Source organism: Amblyraja radiata, chromosome 19 (genome assembly GCF_010909765.2).
Source record: "Amblyraja radiata isolate CabotCenter1 chromosome 19, sAmbRad1.1.pri, whole genome shotgun sequence".
Lineage (NCBI taxonomy): Eukaryota > Metazoa > Chordata > Chondrichthyes > Rajiformes > Rajidae > Amblyraja > Amblyraja radiata.
Window position 1 is genome coordinate 21,326,496 of NC_045974.1, and position 19,100 is coordinate 21,345,595.

At 40.9% G+C, this 19,100-nt stretch overlaps 1 protein-coding gene across 8 annotated transcripts in view; it reads left to right on the plus strand.

Annotated features, from left to right (window-relative positions):
* The window catches only part of ppp1r12a (protein phosphatase 1 regulatory subunit 12A), a 128,969-nt gene that overhangs the window by 55,064 nt on the left and 54,805 nt on the right, over positions 1-19,100 (plus strand). For 7 of the 8 annotated variants that reach the window (XM_033037947.1, XM_033037949.1, XM_033037948.1 and 4 more), the window contains exons 4-10: positions 6,852-7,011; positions 7,486-7,630; positions 9,027-9,101; positions 11,499-11,587; positions 12,109-12,263; positions 13,903-14,030; positions 18,641-18,757. In XM_033037947.1, coding sequence (XP_032893838.1) covers positions 6,852-7,011; positions 7,486-7,630; positions 9,027-9,101; positions 11,499-11,587; positions 12,109-12,263; positions 13,903-14,030; positions 18,641-18,757 — 869 coding nt within the window. The remainder of the gene's footprint in view (positions 1-6,851; positions 7,012-7,485; positions 7,631-9,026; positions 9,102-11,498; positions 11,588-12,108; positions 12,264-13,902; positions 14,031-18,640; positions 18,758-19,100) is intronic. The other variant, XM_033037950.1, reaches the window with a different exon arrangement.

The following is a 19,100-nucleotide window of genomic DNA, read 5'->3' on the forward strand; positions in this document are numbered from 1 at the left end:
TAGGGGGCTGAGGACGCCTCACATTGCCCCCCTTCTGCTGTCAAGATGAGAGAGAGTGGTGCGCAAAACCTGGGAGACCGCATCATCCGTGGATCTCCAGGCCACTCCCGCCGCCGACACTCCGCGACTCGACCGCCACTGGCTGTCATCCGTGGATCTGTTTGGACGGTATATGAACTGCAGCGGATCCATGGTGCGAGGGAGGAAGGCGCAGATGTACTTCTTGATCAGCCTCTCGAAGCATTTCATGACCACTGAGGTGAGGTAGTGATTCAAGCAGGCTGGGGAGGCATTCTTAGACACTGGCACAATAGTGGAACATTTGAAGCAGGCAGGGACCACGGACTTGGGCAGGGAGAGGTTGAATATTGTGGTGAACACTGGAGCTAGCTGATTAGCATAAGATTTTTGCACACGCCCAGATATACCACCTGGGCCTACAGCTTTCCTCGTGTTAACACGCGTCAGAGCCCTCCTCACGTCGTGCTCGGACACCGAGAATGTGTGCACATCCCCGGTGGTGGGCCTCGTTAGCCAGCGCGCTAACAATGTTGTTGTTAGCCGGCGAGCTAGGGGTGTTGTTGCCCGCCTCAAGTCACACAATTACCCTCATTTTACTAGGTGTTTTTAGGCATCAGCTCCACCCCCTGCACCACTCTGCCGCCCTTTTGCTACTCTTTTCCAGTGGGCCGTTTCTTCCGATAACAAGAGCCTTTTAAAATTGTGCAATGATAGACACAAAGTGCTGGAGGTCAGGCAACATCTTTGGAGAAAAATAATATGTGACATTTCGAGTTGGAACCCTTCTTCAGACGAAGTAGGAAGAGCTTCGACCCGAAACATCACCTATTCCTTTTCTTCAGAGCTGCTGCCTGACCCGCTAAGTTACTCCAGCATTTTGTGTTTATCTTGGGTATAAACCAGCGTCTGCAATTCCTCCCAACACATACATTTTGCAATGGCTGGGTGGTGCCTTTCAGAAGGATAGATAGTGCTTGTGTTTTTCTGTTTACCCGTTCTTCATGTTGTGACAACATTTGGCGATGAATTGTGTCCATGGTGTCCAATTGAATTTTACTAAATAGAATCATCATGATTCATTGAGGGTCTATAGAAGTTCGTACAGCACAGCAACGGTCCTTTTGGCCCACCTCGTCCGTGACGACAGTGAAGTCTTGCAACAGCAATCACATTTACCCACATTGGGCCTGCACCTTGCTATGCCTTTCTTACCCAAGAAACTGTCCAAATGTCATTTAAGTTGAGCTGTTTGCAAATATTTGATTTGGTAATTTGGTCATTATGCAAATAAAAGAAAATCAACACTGAAACTCCAATTGCTGCTCTAATTGTTCTAAGTCCATTTTTAACCTTTGTCGAGTGAGAGGAGAAAGTTTAACACTCCACAATTCACATTATTGAGGGAGTGCAGCGTAGGTTTACAAGATTAATTCCCGGAATGATGGGACTGTCATATGCTGAGAGAATGGATCGGCTGGGCTTGTATACTCTGGAGTTTAAAAGGATGAGAGGGAATCTTATTGAAGCATATAAGATTATTAAGGGGTTGGACACGTTAGAGGCAGGAAACGTGTTCCCGATTTTGGGGGAGTCCAGAACCAGGGCCACAGTTTAAGAATAAGGGGTAAGCCATTTAGAAAGGCGTTGAGGAAACACTTTTTCACACAGAGTTGTGAGTCTGTGGAATTCTCTGCCTCAGAAGGCGGTGGAGGCCGGTTCTCTGGATACTTTCAAGAGAGAGCTAGATAGGGTTCTTAAAGATAGTGGAGTCGGGGGGATATGGGGAGAAGGCAGGAACAGGGTACTGATTGGGGATGATCAGCCATGATCACGTTGCATGGCGGTGCTGGCTCGAAGGGTCCTACTCCTGCATCTATTGTCCATTGTCTATTTTGATTCAGGTAAATCCAAAACTTTTCCAGAATTGATAACTAGTCAATTTCTTTTAGTCTTGTTTATTGTCTCGTGTACCGTGGTACAGTGAAAAGCTTTTTGTGTGCTATCCAGTTGGCGGGAAAACTATACATGATTATATTCAAGACGTCAACATTATACAGATACAGGATAAAGGGAATAATGTATAGTGCAAGATAAAGTTCTGTAAAGTCTGATTAAAGATAATCTGAGGGTCTCCAATGAGGTAGTTGGTAGCTCAGGACTGCTTTCTATTTGTTGATAAGATGGTTTGGTTGCCAAATAACAGCTGGGAAGGGACTGTTCCAGAATCTGGAGGTATGTGTTTCCTCATTTCTGTACCTCTTGTCTGAAGTGGGAATGAACAGGGTGAGACTCTTCCTTGATTATGCTGGTGGCTTTGCTGAGGCAGTGTGAAGTGAAGATGGAGTCATTGGAAGGGAGGTTGGCTTGTATGACTCTGGGCTGCATCCACAATTCTCTGCAATTTGTAACGGTTTTGGATGGTGCTGTTTCCAAATCATGCTCAGCAATTTTTGCATATCGTTGAGAAAGCTCCAATTTGTAAGACACCTTTGCAACACAATGTTGGATTCTCCCTCTTCTTTAATATTTTCAAGGTCCGCGACCTTTTTTGGAAGCTGATCTTTTGGCCCAGCCACTTTTTAGGATTGTTAATGCAAACCCTTGTTTGATTAATGTTGCACTGAACCAGAAATGACACACTCTCTTTTCCCTTTGCCAGAGCACATTCTTCCATCAGAAACATTTGTTTCCTGTTTGTGTAATCTTTCTGAAATCATTTTGAACTGCATTCCTTTTCTTTGTCACCCGCGTGCAGAATTCCTGTGTGAAAATTCAATTTGCTCTGTTTTGCTCTGTAGAATTAAAATATCGGTGATTCCAATGACACCATGATGGTTATCCTTCGTTGACGGGAACTGGAGTCTGCTCATGTTTTATGCAGGGAAGTGTTGGTACTGAGATGCAGGAAGGCCAGATAGCTACCGATGATGGACATCTTTGAGCCAGACAGGAATGTCAGCATAATTTATCAATTTTCTTTGTCTATATCCTGGTGCCAGTGTTCAAATCATTGGATTTATTCTATTCAATTTTACAGCTTGCCATGTTAGGATTTTAACTCGTGATGACTTTCGAGTAGCAAGCTAATGGCTAAGCTGTCCGTGGTTCTGTAGCCATCTGCAGTAAATTTTGCACCTGATTTCTAAATTGGTCACTAAACTAATCTTAGAATTGATCAGCAGATTAATATTGTAAGAACAAGAAGGGAATAGGAAGTACTCTGCATCTAAAATGAAGTTGTCATTGGTGGTAGTTTCACTGCTCAAGGTACAAGTTAGTTAATCAGAAACTGGCTGAAACATGTTGACCAGAGTATTTTCAATAACTTGGATTGAATTATAGAAACTTTTTTTGTGGTAATTTCATTTTATGAGCTGAATTTAGAAACCAATCCGATGGCAATGCACTGTCATGGATTTGCCTGATAACAGCTGGGAAGCAACTGTCTCTGAATCTGGAGGTGTACGTTTTCACACTTCTATACCTTTTGCCTGATTGGGGAGGGGAGAAGAGGGAGTGGCCAGGGTGCAACCTGTCCTTGATTATGCTGGTGGCTTTGCCGAGGCAGCGTGAGGTATAAATGGAGTCAATGGAAGAGAGGTTGGTTTGTGTGATGGGCTGTGCTGTGTCCACAATTTTCTGCAATTTCTTGCGATCCTGGATGGATCTGTTTCCAAACCATGCTGTAATACATCCTGATAAAATGTTTTCATAGAAACATAGACAATGGGTGCAGTAATAGGCCATTCGGCCTTTCGAGCCAGCACCACCATTCAATATGATCATGGCTGATCATTCACAATCAGTATCCCATTCCTGCTTTCTATGGCGCATCTGTTGAAGTTGGTGAAAGTTGTTGGGGGTATGCTGAACTTCTTAAGCCTTCTAAGCCATTAGAGGTGTTTAAGGAATATGGCTTAAGAAATATGACTCTTGAGTTAATTTCCGATTTAATGTAAAAAACTGAAAAACTTGTACTATTCTAAATTAGTGTCAGTAACTAGCATTTTGTGGTATGAAATTGTTATAGTGCCTGAGACCTGTATAGTATACAATACTGCCCTCTGCTGGCTCTTCTTTCATTTTTTTAAGCTCTAGGATAACCCAAATGTTTAAATTAAAAGGAAACCATGAATATAATAAGACAGGAATGCTGCACTTAAATATCTGAAGGGTATGTTTGTCTCTGATTATACCTTCCCTTAATCCACCAAAGATTTGATCATATGTATTCCAAACGTGCTTATTAACAGTCATATTTTTAAGGATGCTCTTGCATGGATGAATCCATCAAGATTATTGCTATTGCCATTTTGATTTAGAGAAGGGTAAAATAATTGGAGATGGTGGGGGGGGGGGGGGGGGGGGGGGGGGGGGGGGGGGGGAGGAGGAAGAGGTTGAACAGAGGCTTGGCAGCAAATGCCTTAAATGCTGAATGCCATGAATGCTGTTCGCTAGTAATGGTATGTAGAGAAACTTGAACCATATATGATGATTTCCACTGACCTTTGGAAATGTTTTTATGTTCCTTTCCTCATATTCTCTGTGATGAGCTATCAACAATTTAATTTTGTAGGTTAGAACTGGTCGGGTACGAATGCTGTGCCGCAGGGTGTCTATGATAAGTCGGTGTTTTCCTGCTGGCATGGACACTTCTTTAGGATATTTTCAGTGTAAATGTATGATTCTTAAAAGTTAATGATTTTTTAAATAAAGCATATGTTAATTTTTAACGTGACCTAATTCTGAGATGGTGTTGTTTCTTTTGAAATCGAGCTCTTTGATCCCACTGGTTCAATATCTTGTGCTTGAGATCAAATTTACCCTGCCAAGCTTTGCTCCCTAATTTAAGATTACTGATCTGAATTATAGCTATGGTAAAGGCACTAAGTATATGTTCCTTAACTATCCAGAGAGCTGCAGGCTTTTTTTTGCTGTTTCAAAGTGAGTAATGGTGTCTTTCTTGTAGACTGAGATTAGATTAAAAGGTTCATTGTGGTTCGAACTAGTGAACTTGCCAGGTGGTGTCATCAAAGTTGTGACAGAGGGAATGTGGCAACCAACCTGCCTCCAGAAAGAGGTGAATGTTAAAGTTATGCTGGTTGACAGGTAAAGTTGGTTAGCTTGTTCAGGAAAATTCCATTGTGTAGAAATCGTTCACATTCACTGCAGCAAGAAGATGTTCTTCATGGCACACCTTTGTGGACCAGACAGTGCACGCTTCATCATCATTGCTCTGTTTTGCCAGCTTCAGTTCTGTGCTAAAGTCCCTGGTGCGAGCATGGATTCACTGTTTTGTGACGTGGCTGCAAATTGTGTCACTAACCCAAGGATGATACTGTGAGAGTGACCGAGAGAAGGTGGTTTCTCAGCATCAGCTGCTGCTTTTGATGAATTTTCTCATTTTCTGAGCTAAGATTTTGGTTTGTATCGGTAGTCCTTTGCTATATTGATAAAGATTACGATGACCCTGTAGAATGACACTGATATTCTCCTTCAATAATAGATTTTAGTACTTCTATAGTAGATTACATCAACAGTTGCTATACCAGGCTGAGATGCATTCCATCAGAATACTTTCTGTAGCACACCTGGAGAATTTTGAGAGAATTTTTATGTACTGAATATTTTCAAATGCCTTGGGAAGCAAATACAAATAGTTCTACTATAACGCATGTTTCATTACCATTAATTACTTATAAATTGATAGATGAATTAGGGAACCGATTCATTATGCTGGTTGGTTAAAACGTGATATTGATTGGGAACTGGAGAACCACTTAAACTATTTTGGAAACTTTCAAGCCGCAGAAAAGAAATCTGTTTCCATGTGACTTCCCTACAGTAATCAAACACCGTTTTCTCATAAAAATAGTCTCAGTTTTACCATGGGACGTCATTGAAATTGGCAAGCATGTTCTAAAGACATTTTTGCAAGGATACTCTATTAAATCATGTTGCATACAGCCTTTAGTATCTTTGGTTTGTAGTATAAAAATAAAGAGCCATTGAAAAGACCTTTTTGAAAATTCTGCAGAAAAAAACATGAGTCTGAAACTCTTCCTCCTAACCCCCTTTTCCCCATGTGTTCAAGCAGAATTGTGGATCCCAAGGACCTTGAAGCTGTCGCTCTTCTCTACAGCACCTCCATTGGTTAGGACAGGATTGTGGTCCCTCCTCACTTACTTTGGTCAATAACCAACTGCTTTGTTATGCTGACATTAAGGGTTAGGTAGTTTTCTTAACATCATGATAGTAAGTCCTCAATCAGTTTCCTGTCTTTTATCTCAAGATTTTTGCAGATTAGGCTGAGAACTGTGGTATCAAACTGAAAGATCAAGTTGGAGATAGACACAAAATGCTGGAGTAACTCAACCGGTCGGGCAGCATCTCTGGAGAAAAAGGACGGATTACGTTTTGGGTCGGATCCTTTCAGGTGTACAGGGAGTAGAGCAAGGGACTGATCATTGTCTTGCTGTAGAATGAACTGCCGGCCAATGAGTTTTGAGGCATTTGTTTGAACTTGAGCAGATAGGATGTGTCTATACACTTCAGAATTCATTAAAGTGGGTGATGATGATTTGTAAATAGACTGTTAACTTGATACCACAAATGCACAGACTGGATGACATTTTTTTTAATGAGAATATTGTTTATTTTTGAAATATAAAGACTTTTTCTCTTTCTATAGATGTTGCTTGACTAAAGTCCTTCCAGCATTTTGTGTTCTTGTTAATGTACTGATGCTTAATGTTGGATATAAAATCTGTGGAAACATACCTGTCTTTTGGTTTTTGGTTTAACTTGATCTTTGAACCAATTTTGTTCAGGTGTGGATATAGAGGCAGCTCGGAAAGAAGAAGAACGAATAATGCTCCGTGATGCTAGGCAGTGGCTAAATAGTGGGCAAATAAATGACAGCAGGCATCCAAAATCCGGGGGAACTGCTCTTCATGTAGCTGCAGCTAAAGGCTACTCCGAAGTCTTGAAGTACGTATGTAAAACGACTCCATTTTTATTTGTAATCCAAAATTCAAGTGCTCGAAATCTATGTGAAAAAGTAGTAAATTAATGCTACGAAGTGCTAAAGTAGCTCAATGGGTCAGGCAGCATCTCTGGTGATGTTTCAGGTTAGACCCTTTGCCTATCCATGTTCACCAGAGATGCTGCCTGACCTACTGAGTTACCCCATCACTTTGTGTCTTTTTTGTAAACCAGCATCTGCAGTTCCATGTGTCTCCGTCAATAAATACTACCTCAACTCGAGTTTCTTGACACGTGCACAGATGATGCAGCTTTGCATTGTGCAAAGTCGCGTCGTGGGCCGTTTTCTAGGAAGGCAAATCCCCTATAACACTGGGACGACCTGTATTCATGCTCCCAAAGCCTAAGGTGGTGAGAAAGTAACTTTTGCATCTGGATTTTTTTTTTCTGTAACTGACTCTTTATTTCCCCTTCCCACAGACTTCTCATCCAAGCAGGTTATGATGTAAATATCAAGGATTATGATGGCTGGACTCCCCTTCATGCTGCGGCGCACTGGGGCAAAGAGGAAACCTGCCGAATCCTCGTAGAAAGTTTCTGTGATATGGAGATGATCAACAAAGTGGTTTGTAACATGTTAATTTTAGTTTTAGTTTGGCTTTTACATCTTAGGAATTAAAGGATTTAATGAATTAATGTGTTTATATCCTGAAAAAAAAAGAATGCATCCACATGTAAGCCTTTCCAGCAGGCTTTATTCCAACATTTGGAAACCCTTGAGCATTTTCTGCCTTCATTTTCTTTGAGATACTGAGAGTAGCTTTGGATATTTCTTTTTAGTTTATCACACATACAGCACTAAAACAGATCCCTTGGCCAACTGGGTCCACACCGACTACTATCACCCATTCACAATAGTTCTATATTATCCCACTTTCTCATCCATTCCCTGCACGGTACTGGTTTGAGGTAACCGAAGCATCTGGAGGAATCACACATGGCCACAGGGAGAACGTGCAAACTTTGCACAGACAGCACCCATGGTCAGGATCGAACCTGGGTCTCTGGCACTGTGAAGCAGCAGCACTATCAGCTATACCACTGTGTTGTGGCAGATTGGTATAAAGAAAGTATCTTGGCCCTTTTCAAATTTTGTACCAGGCACAAGGATGTGGCTCATGTAATTACAGACCACATTTGTCTCTACATTATCATGATGTAAGACTATGCTGCGGCAGATGATTTATCCTTCTCTCGGTAGGCTCAGCCTTTAAAGATAATGAGTGCATTAATTCCAGTAATCACTTATTCCATTATTACTGTTGTATTTCATGTTTGATGTTTCACTTGAATTATATTCTAAAACCGAGCTGTTGGGAAACATTACACCTTACTTTGATTCTGCTTGTTTCTCGTCTCTTTCATTGTTAGTGTTTATAAATTATAACGAGACTCAATGCAAGAAAAATATTTTGTCTAATTACAATCTTGATCATCGTACCATGTCTTTGAGTGTCGCATGAGACAATTCATAGCCTGCTAAAATTGGCTTCTCAAAGTTCAGATGTGGAATTTGGCAGCAAGGGTTTCAATATTTTTCTCCAAGAGTCTTATATGTTTGTAAATCTGGATAAGAAAAGAGTGGAGGTATTTGGGAGTACTGGCATAAAAGGGGTTGCTTGCTTTGCGGAGTTTGAACGCTCCCTTGAAATAATTGCAACTTTTGGTAATCGAGCAGCCACAAGCTCAAGTTGCCCTGTCATTGATGCTTGGGTTATAATTTATTGAGAATTTCAAGGCTTGGTTTTATATATTAGACTTGAAAGTCGGTTATTAATTCACAAAACAATTGTTTATCTATCCCCTGTGCCTATAAGAGCCTCGGAGTTGCTCGGCAAGTGTACTTGGGAAAGTTGCAGACGTGTTGCTTTATTTTTTCATGCCCTTTGGTTTTATTAACATAAACACTCTTTAATATTCGGTACTTTTGACTCCTTCTGAGGTATGAATTTTATCCACAGGGTCAGACAGCATTTGATGTGGCCGATGAAGACGTTCTTGGATACTTGGAAGAATTGCAAAAGAAACAGAATTTGGTAAGTTTCTGTAATGTGCAAGAGATGTTCACTCAGCTTGTTGGTGCAGCCTTGGTGGTTCAAAGGGCCATTTCTGTGATGACTTTTTGTATGATGTACCAATAAAACCTAAACCTATGCATGCCTTTTAACTCTACATTCATGCTCTTTTACAGTGCCCTCCATAATGTTTGGGACAAAGAGCCATCATTTATTTATTTGCCCCTGTACTCCATAATTTGAGGTTTTTAATCGAAAAAAATCACATGTGCACATTGTCAGAATTTATTAAAGGCAATTTTATACATTTTGGTTTCACCATGTAGAAATTACAGCTGTGTTTATACATCGTCCCCCACATTTCAGGGCACCATAATGTTCTGGAAACACATGGCTTCACGGGTATATTGTAATTGCTCAGGTGTGTTTAATTGCCTCCTTAATGCAGGTATAAGAGAGCTCTCAGCACCTAGTCTTTCCTTCAATCTTTCCATCACCTTTGGAAACGTTTATAGCTGTTTATCAACATGAGGACCAAAGTTGTGCCAATGAAAGTCAAAGAAGCCATCATGAGACTGAGAAACAAGGATAAAACTGTTAGAGACATCAGCCAAACCGTAGGCTTACCAAAATCAACTGTTTGGAACATCATTAAATAGAAAGAGAGCACTGGTGAGCTTACTAATCGCAAAGGAACTGGCAGGCCGAGGAAGACCTCCACAGCTGATGACAGAAGAATTCTCTCTATAATAAAGTAAAATCCCCAAACACCTGTCTGACAGTATAGAAACACTCTTCAGGAGTCGGGTGTGGATTTGTCAATGACCACTATCTGCAGAAAACTTCATGAACAGAAATACAGAGGCTACAATAAAAGATGCAAACCACTCGTTAGCCGCAAAAATAGGATGGCCAGGTTACAGTTTGCCAAGAAGTACTTAAAAGAGCAAACACAGTTCTGGAAAAAGGTCTTGTGGACAGATGAGATGAAGATTAACTTATCTTAGAATGATGGCAAGAGCAAAGTATGGAGGAGAGAAGGAACTGCCCAAGATTCAAAGCATACCACCTCATCTGTGAAACACAGTGGTGAGGGTGTTATGGCCTGGGCATGCTTGGCTGCTGAAGGTACTTATCTTCATTGATGATACAACTGCTGATGGTAGTAGCATAATGAATTCTGAAGTGTATAGACACATCTGTTCAAGTTCAAACAAATGCCTCAAAACTCATTGGCCGGCGGTTCTTTCCACAGCAAGACAATGATCCCAAACATACTGCTAAAGTAACAAAGGAGTTTTTCAAAGCTAAAAAATGGTCAATTCTTGAGTGGCCAAGTCAATCACCCGATCTGAACCCAATTGCGCATGCCTTTTATATGCTGAAGAGAAAACGAAGGACGAGCCCCCAAAACAAGCATAAGCTAAAGATGGCTGCAATACAGGCCTGGCAGAGCATCACCACAGAAGACACCCAGCAACTGGTGATGTCCATGAATCGCAGATTTCAAGCAGTCATTGCATGCAAAGGATATGCAACAAAATACTAAGCATGACTACTTTCATTTACATGACATTGCTATGTCCCAAACTTTATGGTGCCCTGAAATGGGGGGACTACATGGTGAAACCAAAATGTATAAAAATGGCCTTCATTAAAATCTGACAATGTGCACTTTAACCACATGTGATGTTTTTTCATTTACAAATCTCAAATTGTGGAGTACCGAGGCAAATAAATAAATGATGGGTCTTTATCCCAAACATTATGGAGGGCATGGTATGACTTTTATCAAAAGTACTTTTTCTGAATATGATATTACTTAACAGCAAGCATGGCTTTGAATAGTCTGTTGTTTGAAGTATAGTTTTGTGACTGGGATAGAAATTTTTACCGAAAACGGACTAAACTTCCCACCATTTACTTCATCTGCACTTCACGCTGCCTCGGAAAAACAGCCAACATAAGTTTATCCCGCCCTGGGGAGGAGTTTATCTCTCCTCTGCCCTATTCACGTCTGGCAGAAGGTACTGAGGCTTCATAGCATGGACCACCAGACTCAGGAACAACTTCTTCCCCTCTTATCAGGCTCCTGAATGGTCCTTCCATAAGATAAGGTACTGGCCAATTTACCTCGACCCCATTGTGGACATTGGACTTTGTCTATGGAGCAGATGCACTACAATGCTGAGAATTATATTCTGCAATGTACCCTCCCCTTTGCTCTACCTTTTGTACCTGAGATTGACGTGACTGTATTTATATATGGTATACCTGTTACTTCCAATGATGGGAAACATTTTGATTATTTTTAATTCTCCACATGGTCAGTGTACTTGGTTTTCAATTATTATAAATTTATGTAACACTTCATATAACTCTGGTTACATTTGTTTTTAATGTCATTTGTCCCCACAGCTCATCAGTGAGAAGCAAGCAAACAAATCTCCATTGATCGAAACAACTACAACAATGGAAAATATTCAGCAATTAAAACCCATCAAAACGTAAGTAGACATGCTGCAATTAAGTTTCATCAGTTTGGATGTAAAACTTAGTTGCCTGAATTTGCTTTCAAACAAGATTGTGATGGAGATGCTAAGAGTTCAAATGATTTGGTTTAAACCTTGTTCAAATTAATCTAACAGTAAAGAAACCATGAGATAGTCACAAAGTGCTGGGGCAACTCAGCGGGTTAGGCAGCATCTGTGGGGAAAATGGATAGGTGATGTTTCGGGTCGGGACCCTTCTTCACACTGATTGTAGGAGGGTGGGGAGGGTGGGGAGGGTTAGAGCAAAAAAAGACCAGGACAAATCTGGGCGGGCATCATTCGTCCTGGTCTTTTCTTGCTTCCAGTTCACCCCCACTATAATCAATCTGAATAAGGGCCCCGAACTCAAACATCACCTATCCATTTTCTCTAGTGATGCCGCCTGACCCACTGAGTTACTCCAGCACTTTGTGTCTATCTCTGGTTAAAACCAGAATCTGCAGTTTATTTTTATTCCATCTTATCTGCTCCACTAGTAAAGAAACCTTGCTGAATGAGCCGAAGATTACAGGTCCCACAGAACCTCTGGAACAGGAGAAGGCGGGTGAGGAAGAGGAGGGGAAGAAGGATGACTCCAGTTGTTCCAGTGAGGAAGAGGAAGAGGAAGACTCTGAGTCAGAAGCAGAGACAGGTAACCTCTCCACTAGCTTTTGCATTGTTTTTGATAAATTTACTGGTTGTTAAAATAATTAAATCTTTTAGAAATTTGCAGTATTGTCTGAGATCTTTGCTGAAAACATGTGGACTTTTTTAAAAACATAGATAGAAACATAGAAAATAGGTGTAGGAGTAGGCCATTTGGCCCTTTGAGCCAGCACCGCCATTCAATATGATCGTGGCTGTTCATCCCAAATCAGTACCCCGTTCCTGCTTTCTCCCCGTATCCCTTGATTCTGTTAGCCTGAAGAGCTATATCTAACTCTCTCTTGAATACATCCAGTGAATTGGCCTCCTCTGCATTCTGTGGCAGAGAATTCCACAGATTCACAACTCTGGCTGAAAATGTTTTTCCTCATCTCAGTCCTAAATGGCCTGTCCCTTATTCTTAAACTGTGACCCCTGATTCTGGACTCCCCCGACATCGGGAATATTTTTCCTTCATCTAGTCTGTCCAATCCCTTAGGAATTTTATGTGTTTCTGTAAGATCCCCTCTAAATCCTTCTAAATTCCAGTGAACATAAGCCCAGTCGATCCATTTTTTTCATCATATCAGTCCCACCATCCCGGAAATTAACCTGGTGAACCAACGCTGCACTCCCTCAATAGCAAGAATTTCCTTCCTCAAATTAGGAGACCATAACCTCACAATGCTCCAGGTGTGGTCTCACCAGGGCCCTGTACAACTGCAGTAGGACCTCCTTGCTCCTATACTCAAACCCTCTCGCTATGAAGGCCAACATGCCATTAGCTTTTTTCACTGCCTGCTGCACCTGCATGCTTACTTTCAATTACTGATGTACAAGGACATCCAGGTCTCGTTGCACCTCCCCTTTTCCTAATCTGACACTATTCAGATAATAATCTGCCACCTTGTTCTTGCCATGGATAACCTCACATTAATCCATATTATACTGCATCTGCCCACTCACCCAACCTGTCCAAGTCACCCTGCAGCCTCATGGCATCCTCCTTGCAGCTCACACTGCCACCCAGCTTTGTGTCATCCACAAACTTGGAGATGTTACATTTAATTCCTTTGTCTAAATCGTCAATATATATAATAAATAACTGGGGTCCCAAAACTGAGCTTTGCGGCACCCCACTGCCGATGCACAGTTTTTTAAAAGTAAGGTTCATTAATGGTAAAAAGGGACACTTATTTGGCATGTTTTGAAGCAACCTCTCCCATGGTTAGATGAGCCAGATTCTTTCTGCACCTACCTTCACATTGTCGGATTTTTTAACTGGTAGTCAATGATATTAAATAATGGTATTAAGGAGCAGTTTTGTGCAAAATGTTCAGTCATTCAGAAAATGGAGTGAGACTGCTGGGATTATTCATTCTAGACTGAGGCGGCACAGTGGTGCAGCAGTAGAGCGAAGATCATTGACTAACCCCTGTAGTCAGCCAATGTTCTGTATTTTCTGCTCCAGATGGTGATTTCAGTTGGTGTCCTCTGTACTTGTCAAGCAGAAGCAGTGGTTTTAGTGTTAAATTTTACAAAGTGCTCTAATCTGTTAAGAAAATGATACTCCCCAGCAAACTTGTAAATTATTCCCCCGGGTTTGTTCAGTATCGTAATTAATGAGTTAATTTTTTTCCCCCCAGAAAAATCCAAACCAACAGCAACTGTAAATATTGTGAACCGTGTGAATAATGGAGGTATACAGACAATAGCAGTGGCCCCATCCATTGTACCCACCAGTCAAGTTACACCAACATCACCAGTGAAAAAGGTATGGGGAAGCATTGGTAAATTGTGCGCAGCCTTAGATTTGGGCACTAGTCCACGGGGCATCAATGAATCACTGATATATCTGATAACAAAAACATTTACTGGGCAGGATGGTATAATAAAGAGCCTGGTAATTGCAAAGTACAGCAAATGACACCACCTCAGTCAAAGACGAGTTGTATTTCCTGTCCTCTCCTAAGGAACTTTGTGTGCAAATGAGTACAGAAGAGTATGGACATGCTGATAATTAAATTGTTCTCTGCCTCGACTATTTCCTGGTTAAAGAATGGGTGCAGCATTGGATGGAGGAAGTAAATTTAAATCGTCAGAATCCTCAAGGGATTTGAGAGTACTCGTTGCAGTGGATACAAATATTTGGAATGAGAATGCGAAATGAATAATTTATTAACCAAAGGAAAATCTGGGAGAAAGGTGTTTAACATTTGACTCTGTCACTATTGGAATGTTCTTCAGAATGAGTTGATGCAATGTTTAATAAATTGCTCTTTGTACGTGAAACTTGATGGGCTGAAGACTTGTGCAGGAAAATGCATTTCTCTCTCAGTGCGCCATCTATTTGGATCATGGATTAACTCGTGTTTTTTTCTGCCAAGTAAAACAACTGCACTGTGTGACCTTGCTTCTGAAAGTAGATAAAGCCTTGGCTGCAATCGGCGAAGTTAGAGAGAGGAAATGGCAGATCAGAGGGCTGCACATTAAAGCAATTAGATTCTTTGAAGATCTCTTATGGAGCCAGTGTTAATCCTGTTTAGGAAATTGAGTATCTACAATTCACTTAATGTACAATAAAAGTTAGGATCTTCAGAGTTTTTAGTGAAGACGAATATGTAAACACCTGTGTATCTTCAGACAACATAACTAAAACATTATTGAAATGGAGACTGATTTCCAAAATAAAATGTTGGAGCAAATTTATTTTGTGGATTAAGCATGCTGATAGTTTCTACAGAACTGTATTCCATTTTATGTGTGCAGCAATAAAACTCAACTACACAGGGCATTTTAATATACATATGCTTTAGGGATGAGACCCTCATTTGAGGCAAGTGACATCACCAGTCTGTGCAGAACATCTCCTTTTGTGGAGAATGCTGCTTAACTGCAGATTTTCCTTATCCGTCTCATCAAAAAGAAGGTGGAAACCTGGTCAAATTTGTAGAGCTTCTTTGAGTCGATTCTTGTGCAGAGCCAGCAGGCTGATATCCCTTGGGATATAATGCATGCCATCCTTGCTATCTGAGCAAGAGGGAGGTGGTATTTTTTTTTTGTATCAGGTGAAAATGAGCCATCTACTCTGGAGCTGAGCGATCTACTCTATTAAAGAGCAAATGCAAGTCTTATAAAGTATAAGCGAAGATGGAAATCGTTTTCTTGGTGCATCTGTTGCTTGTAAATGTTTTTTTGTATTTGAGATCAAAGGAAGTACTTTCTAGAATTGACTGGTTCTATTTTATAAATCAGTTACATTTGCACTAGGTTAATAGGTACATTTTTCAGATTGATCTCTTACGGTATTGAGGAAGAGGGATGTAGAGTTTTGTGGCACAGAATTGGCCTCACACCCAACCAAATTGACCTTTTAGTCCATACATTGATCCTGTTGGCTTGGCCTAGGTCCACATCCTTCGGTGTCATGCCTATTTAGGTGCCTATCCAAATGTTAAATGAATTTGGAAAGGATGTGCTTTTGTGAAGTTGCCAGAAAATTCGAAAAAGTTAGGAGTCATGCTCAGACACTTGCTCTCTTGCTGATGTGAAATAGCAATGGGTTCCAACTACTAATGGGAGATACAACATAGAACACTACAGCACAGAGCAGGCCATTCGGTTCACTATGTCCGTGCCAGACAATATACCAAGTTCAATGAATCTCATCTGCTTGCATGTAATCCAGATTCCTGAAATGATTGAAATATTAAAATGGAGACACAACAGATCCCGACCTGAGATGTCTATCCATTCCCTCCACAGATGCTGCCTGACCCGCTGAGTTCTTCTAGCACTTTGTGTTTTGCTCTGATGGGAAATATAAAGATTATGTCAAGTCAAGTCACATTTATTTATATAGCACATTTAAAAAACAACTCTCGTTGGCCAAAGTGCTTTACATTTGTTATAAGAATAGCACAACAAAACAGACTGCATACATATATACATGTAGCCCTCACTCAGAGGACGTCAGGAAAGGCTTGGGAGTATAGATAAGTCTTTAGTCTTGACTTAAAAGAGTCGATGGAGGGGGCAGTTCTGATGGGAAAGGGGATGCTGTTCCACAGCCTAGGGGCTGCAACCGCAAAGGCGTTAAGGTTTAAATGAACTTGCGAAGGTTGCTAATTGTACATTAGTGAAAGGATATTGCATTCATTAGGAATACCAGAATGATTTTCCTCTCTTGATAATTTGTTCCATTTATGAACAAGCAAGGTGTGATAAATTCTAAACTTCTATCTGTCTGTGGTGATTAGAGAATCGAGGTAAGGGGTAAAGAGAAATGAAGAGGCAACTGATTTGTGTAGTGGATTCCTGTTTCCCATCAAACAGTTATTCGTTAAGTTGGCATTTATTTTCCCGTGTGCACGTTATGACAAGACTGCACATTTGAAAGAGAAGAGAAAGTTGGATGCTGAGTTCCAATTGAGCTGTTAAGCCACAATGTAAACCCTTCTGAAGAACTACTCCCAGCACCTTTAGTTGGTGCTTTCACACACAGGAAGCTTGGTCATACAACAGTTAGTGGCGTGATGACCCTAACCTTGGATTCTGCCTGTGTGAAGTTTACATATGTTCTCTGTGACTGTTTCTTCCAGATGTTCTGGCTACCTTTTGCGTCCCAACGATTCACTGCTTGGTTAATTGGCCGTCATAAATGATTCTTTCATGTCGATCAATGACAGAAAATAATCAAATGTGAATTGATGGGCATATATGTGAGAGAGAATTACATACTAGATGCAAAGCAATTAAAACAGGAGTGAGATTAATGGGATTGCAGGTATGGACAAGATGATCTCCTCTTGTGCTGTGGTAAGACGGGTACCCACAAAGATCTCCAAATTTCTTTGACATGTATTTAATTTTTTTTCAGACGAGACTAGTAATTCCGTGGGTGTGGGAGATCTTGTGTCTCACACCAGTGTTTTCATCAAACAGACTCAAAGGGCCAGTAACTTCAAGATTAATTACATAGCAAACCAGAAATTAATAAGCATCTTTTTCATTTTAGTACTTCAAAGCGTGTAAAATAATGAGATTAATTAAGCTGTTATTGACTTTATATTGTTGAAATGAAAAGTACTTAGTTTTAATGCTTATGATAGATTGACAATTCATAAATACAAAATTGGCCCCTCAGGACAATCTATCAGTATCTAAGCAGTATTTAGGGCCTGGTAAACTATGAAGAATTTGGTTAAAGCGCAATAAATTACGATTCTCAAAGTCTATAGCGAAGAAGACTATATATGATTACCTGAGGATCTTGACGGTTTTTAAAGATTTGGCCCCAATGTGCCATATGTCAGAGCACGGTCAACAAGAGCAGGTTGTGAATATCTACATTTAATTGCGTGCCTGACGTAAGTTGTCAGATTTCCCCCCCCATTATACTGGTGATTGTGATTGTGATTGTGGCGGCTGCAAACTCTGGCCCTACTTGAGCTCTACTAATGGTACGGTTAATTGCTGGGAAAGGAGCCCAACACCGAGATGAAAGCTTTCCGATCAAGGCACCAGGCTGCAAGCTAACAGAGGTGCGTTTGTATTCCTGACAAGCCCAACTGATTCTACATCTACCCAACGTGATCGTGGCATAGTGGCGCAGCGGTGGAATTGCTGCATTACAGTGCCAGAGACCCGGGTTTGATTCTGACTACGGGTGCTGTCTGTATAGAGATTGTATTTTCTCCCTGTGACCACGTGAATTTTCTCCCGATGCTTCGGATTACTCCCACATCCCAAATATGTGCAGGCTTGTAGGTCAATTGGCTTCTGTGAATTGTAAATTGTCCCTAGTGTGTGTGTGTGTGTAGGATGGTGTTAGTGTACGGGGTGATTGCTGGTCAGCGCACACTCAGTGGGCCGAGAGCCTGTTTCCACACTGTTTCTAAACTAAACGAAACATATGTTTAATCTTACTCGACATCTACAACATGACTCCAGCACTTGTACATAAAGTAGACAGTTTAATTGTGTTAAAATATTTAAATAATGCATACTTAGGATAAATATACACAGTGCTGAAGTAACCTGCTGAATTACTCCAGCACTGTCTTTTTTTTGTTGGAAATGCTGCCTGACCTGCTGAGCAACTCCAGCACTTAGTGCTTTTTTTGTATACCAGCATCTGCAGTTCCTTGTTTCTACATACTTAGGAACCTCTCTTGAGAGGTGGAGTCTGATTACTGTATTGTGCCTTTTACTATGATTCGGGTTTGATTTAATCAAGGTGGTAAGACTCAAGGCCATTTTATTAACATAGAGTGTAGACATTCTTGACTTCTCTTTCCTGATGGTTGCACTTTTGGCATGTGCACACTTAAGCATTTCTCCTTGCAGATTTCTCATTGCGCTTTCTGTTTTAATTGGCTTCAGTATGAATCCATTTCTCCCGTCTTGCCTGTGACGGAGCCATTAGACCCGACATCATGGCGTCAGGGCTTGCGTAAAACTGGCATTGTTCTTGTGCCTCAAAAGGGTGAAAAAGTTATGGTGAGCTGCCTCTTGTGTGCACAGAGGTTTGTGTTTTGTGTTAAGTTCCCGTTTACCTGAAGTATCCAGTTTCACTGTGCATGTTGTGATGACACTCATTTCTATGTACTACTTTTAAAACCAGTAGTGTTGATATCTGAATACTAGAACAAAATTCTAGAATTTGTGTGGTTTGTGTGCACCTTTGTTCCTTATGTCTATGTTTAGTTGCAATGTCTTAATCTGCCTCAGTGCATGAACTATTCCTGGACAAATATAGAGAATAGGGAAACATATTGTAGTTTAACAATAGAGGCTTTCAAACTCCATCCCCCAGTATTGCACACAGAACAAATGCCACCAC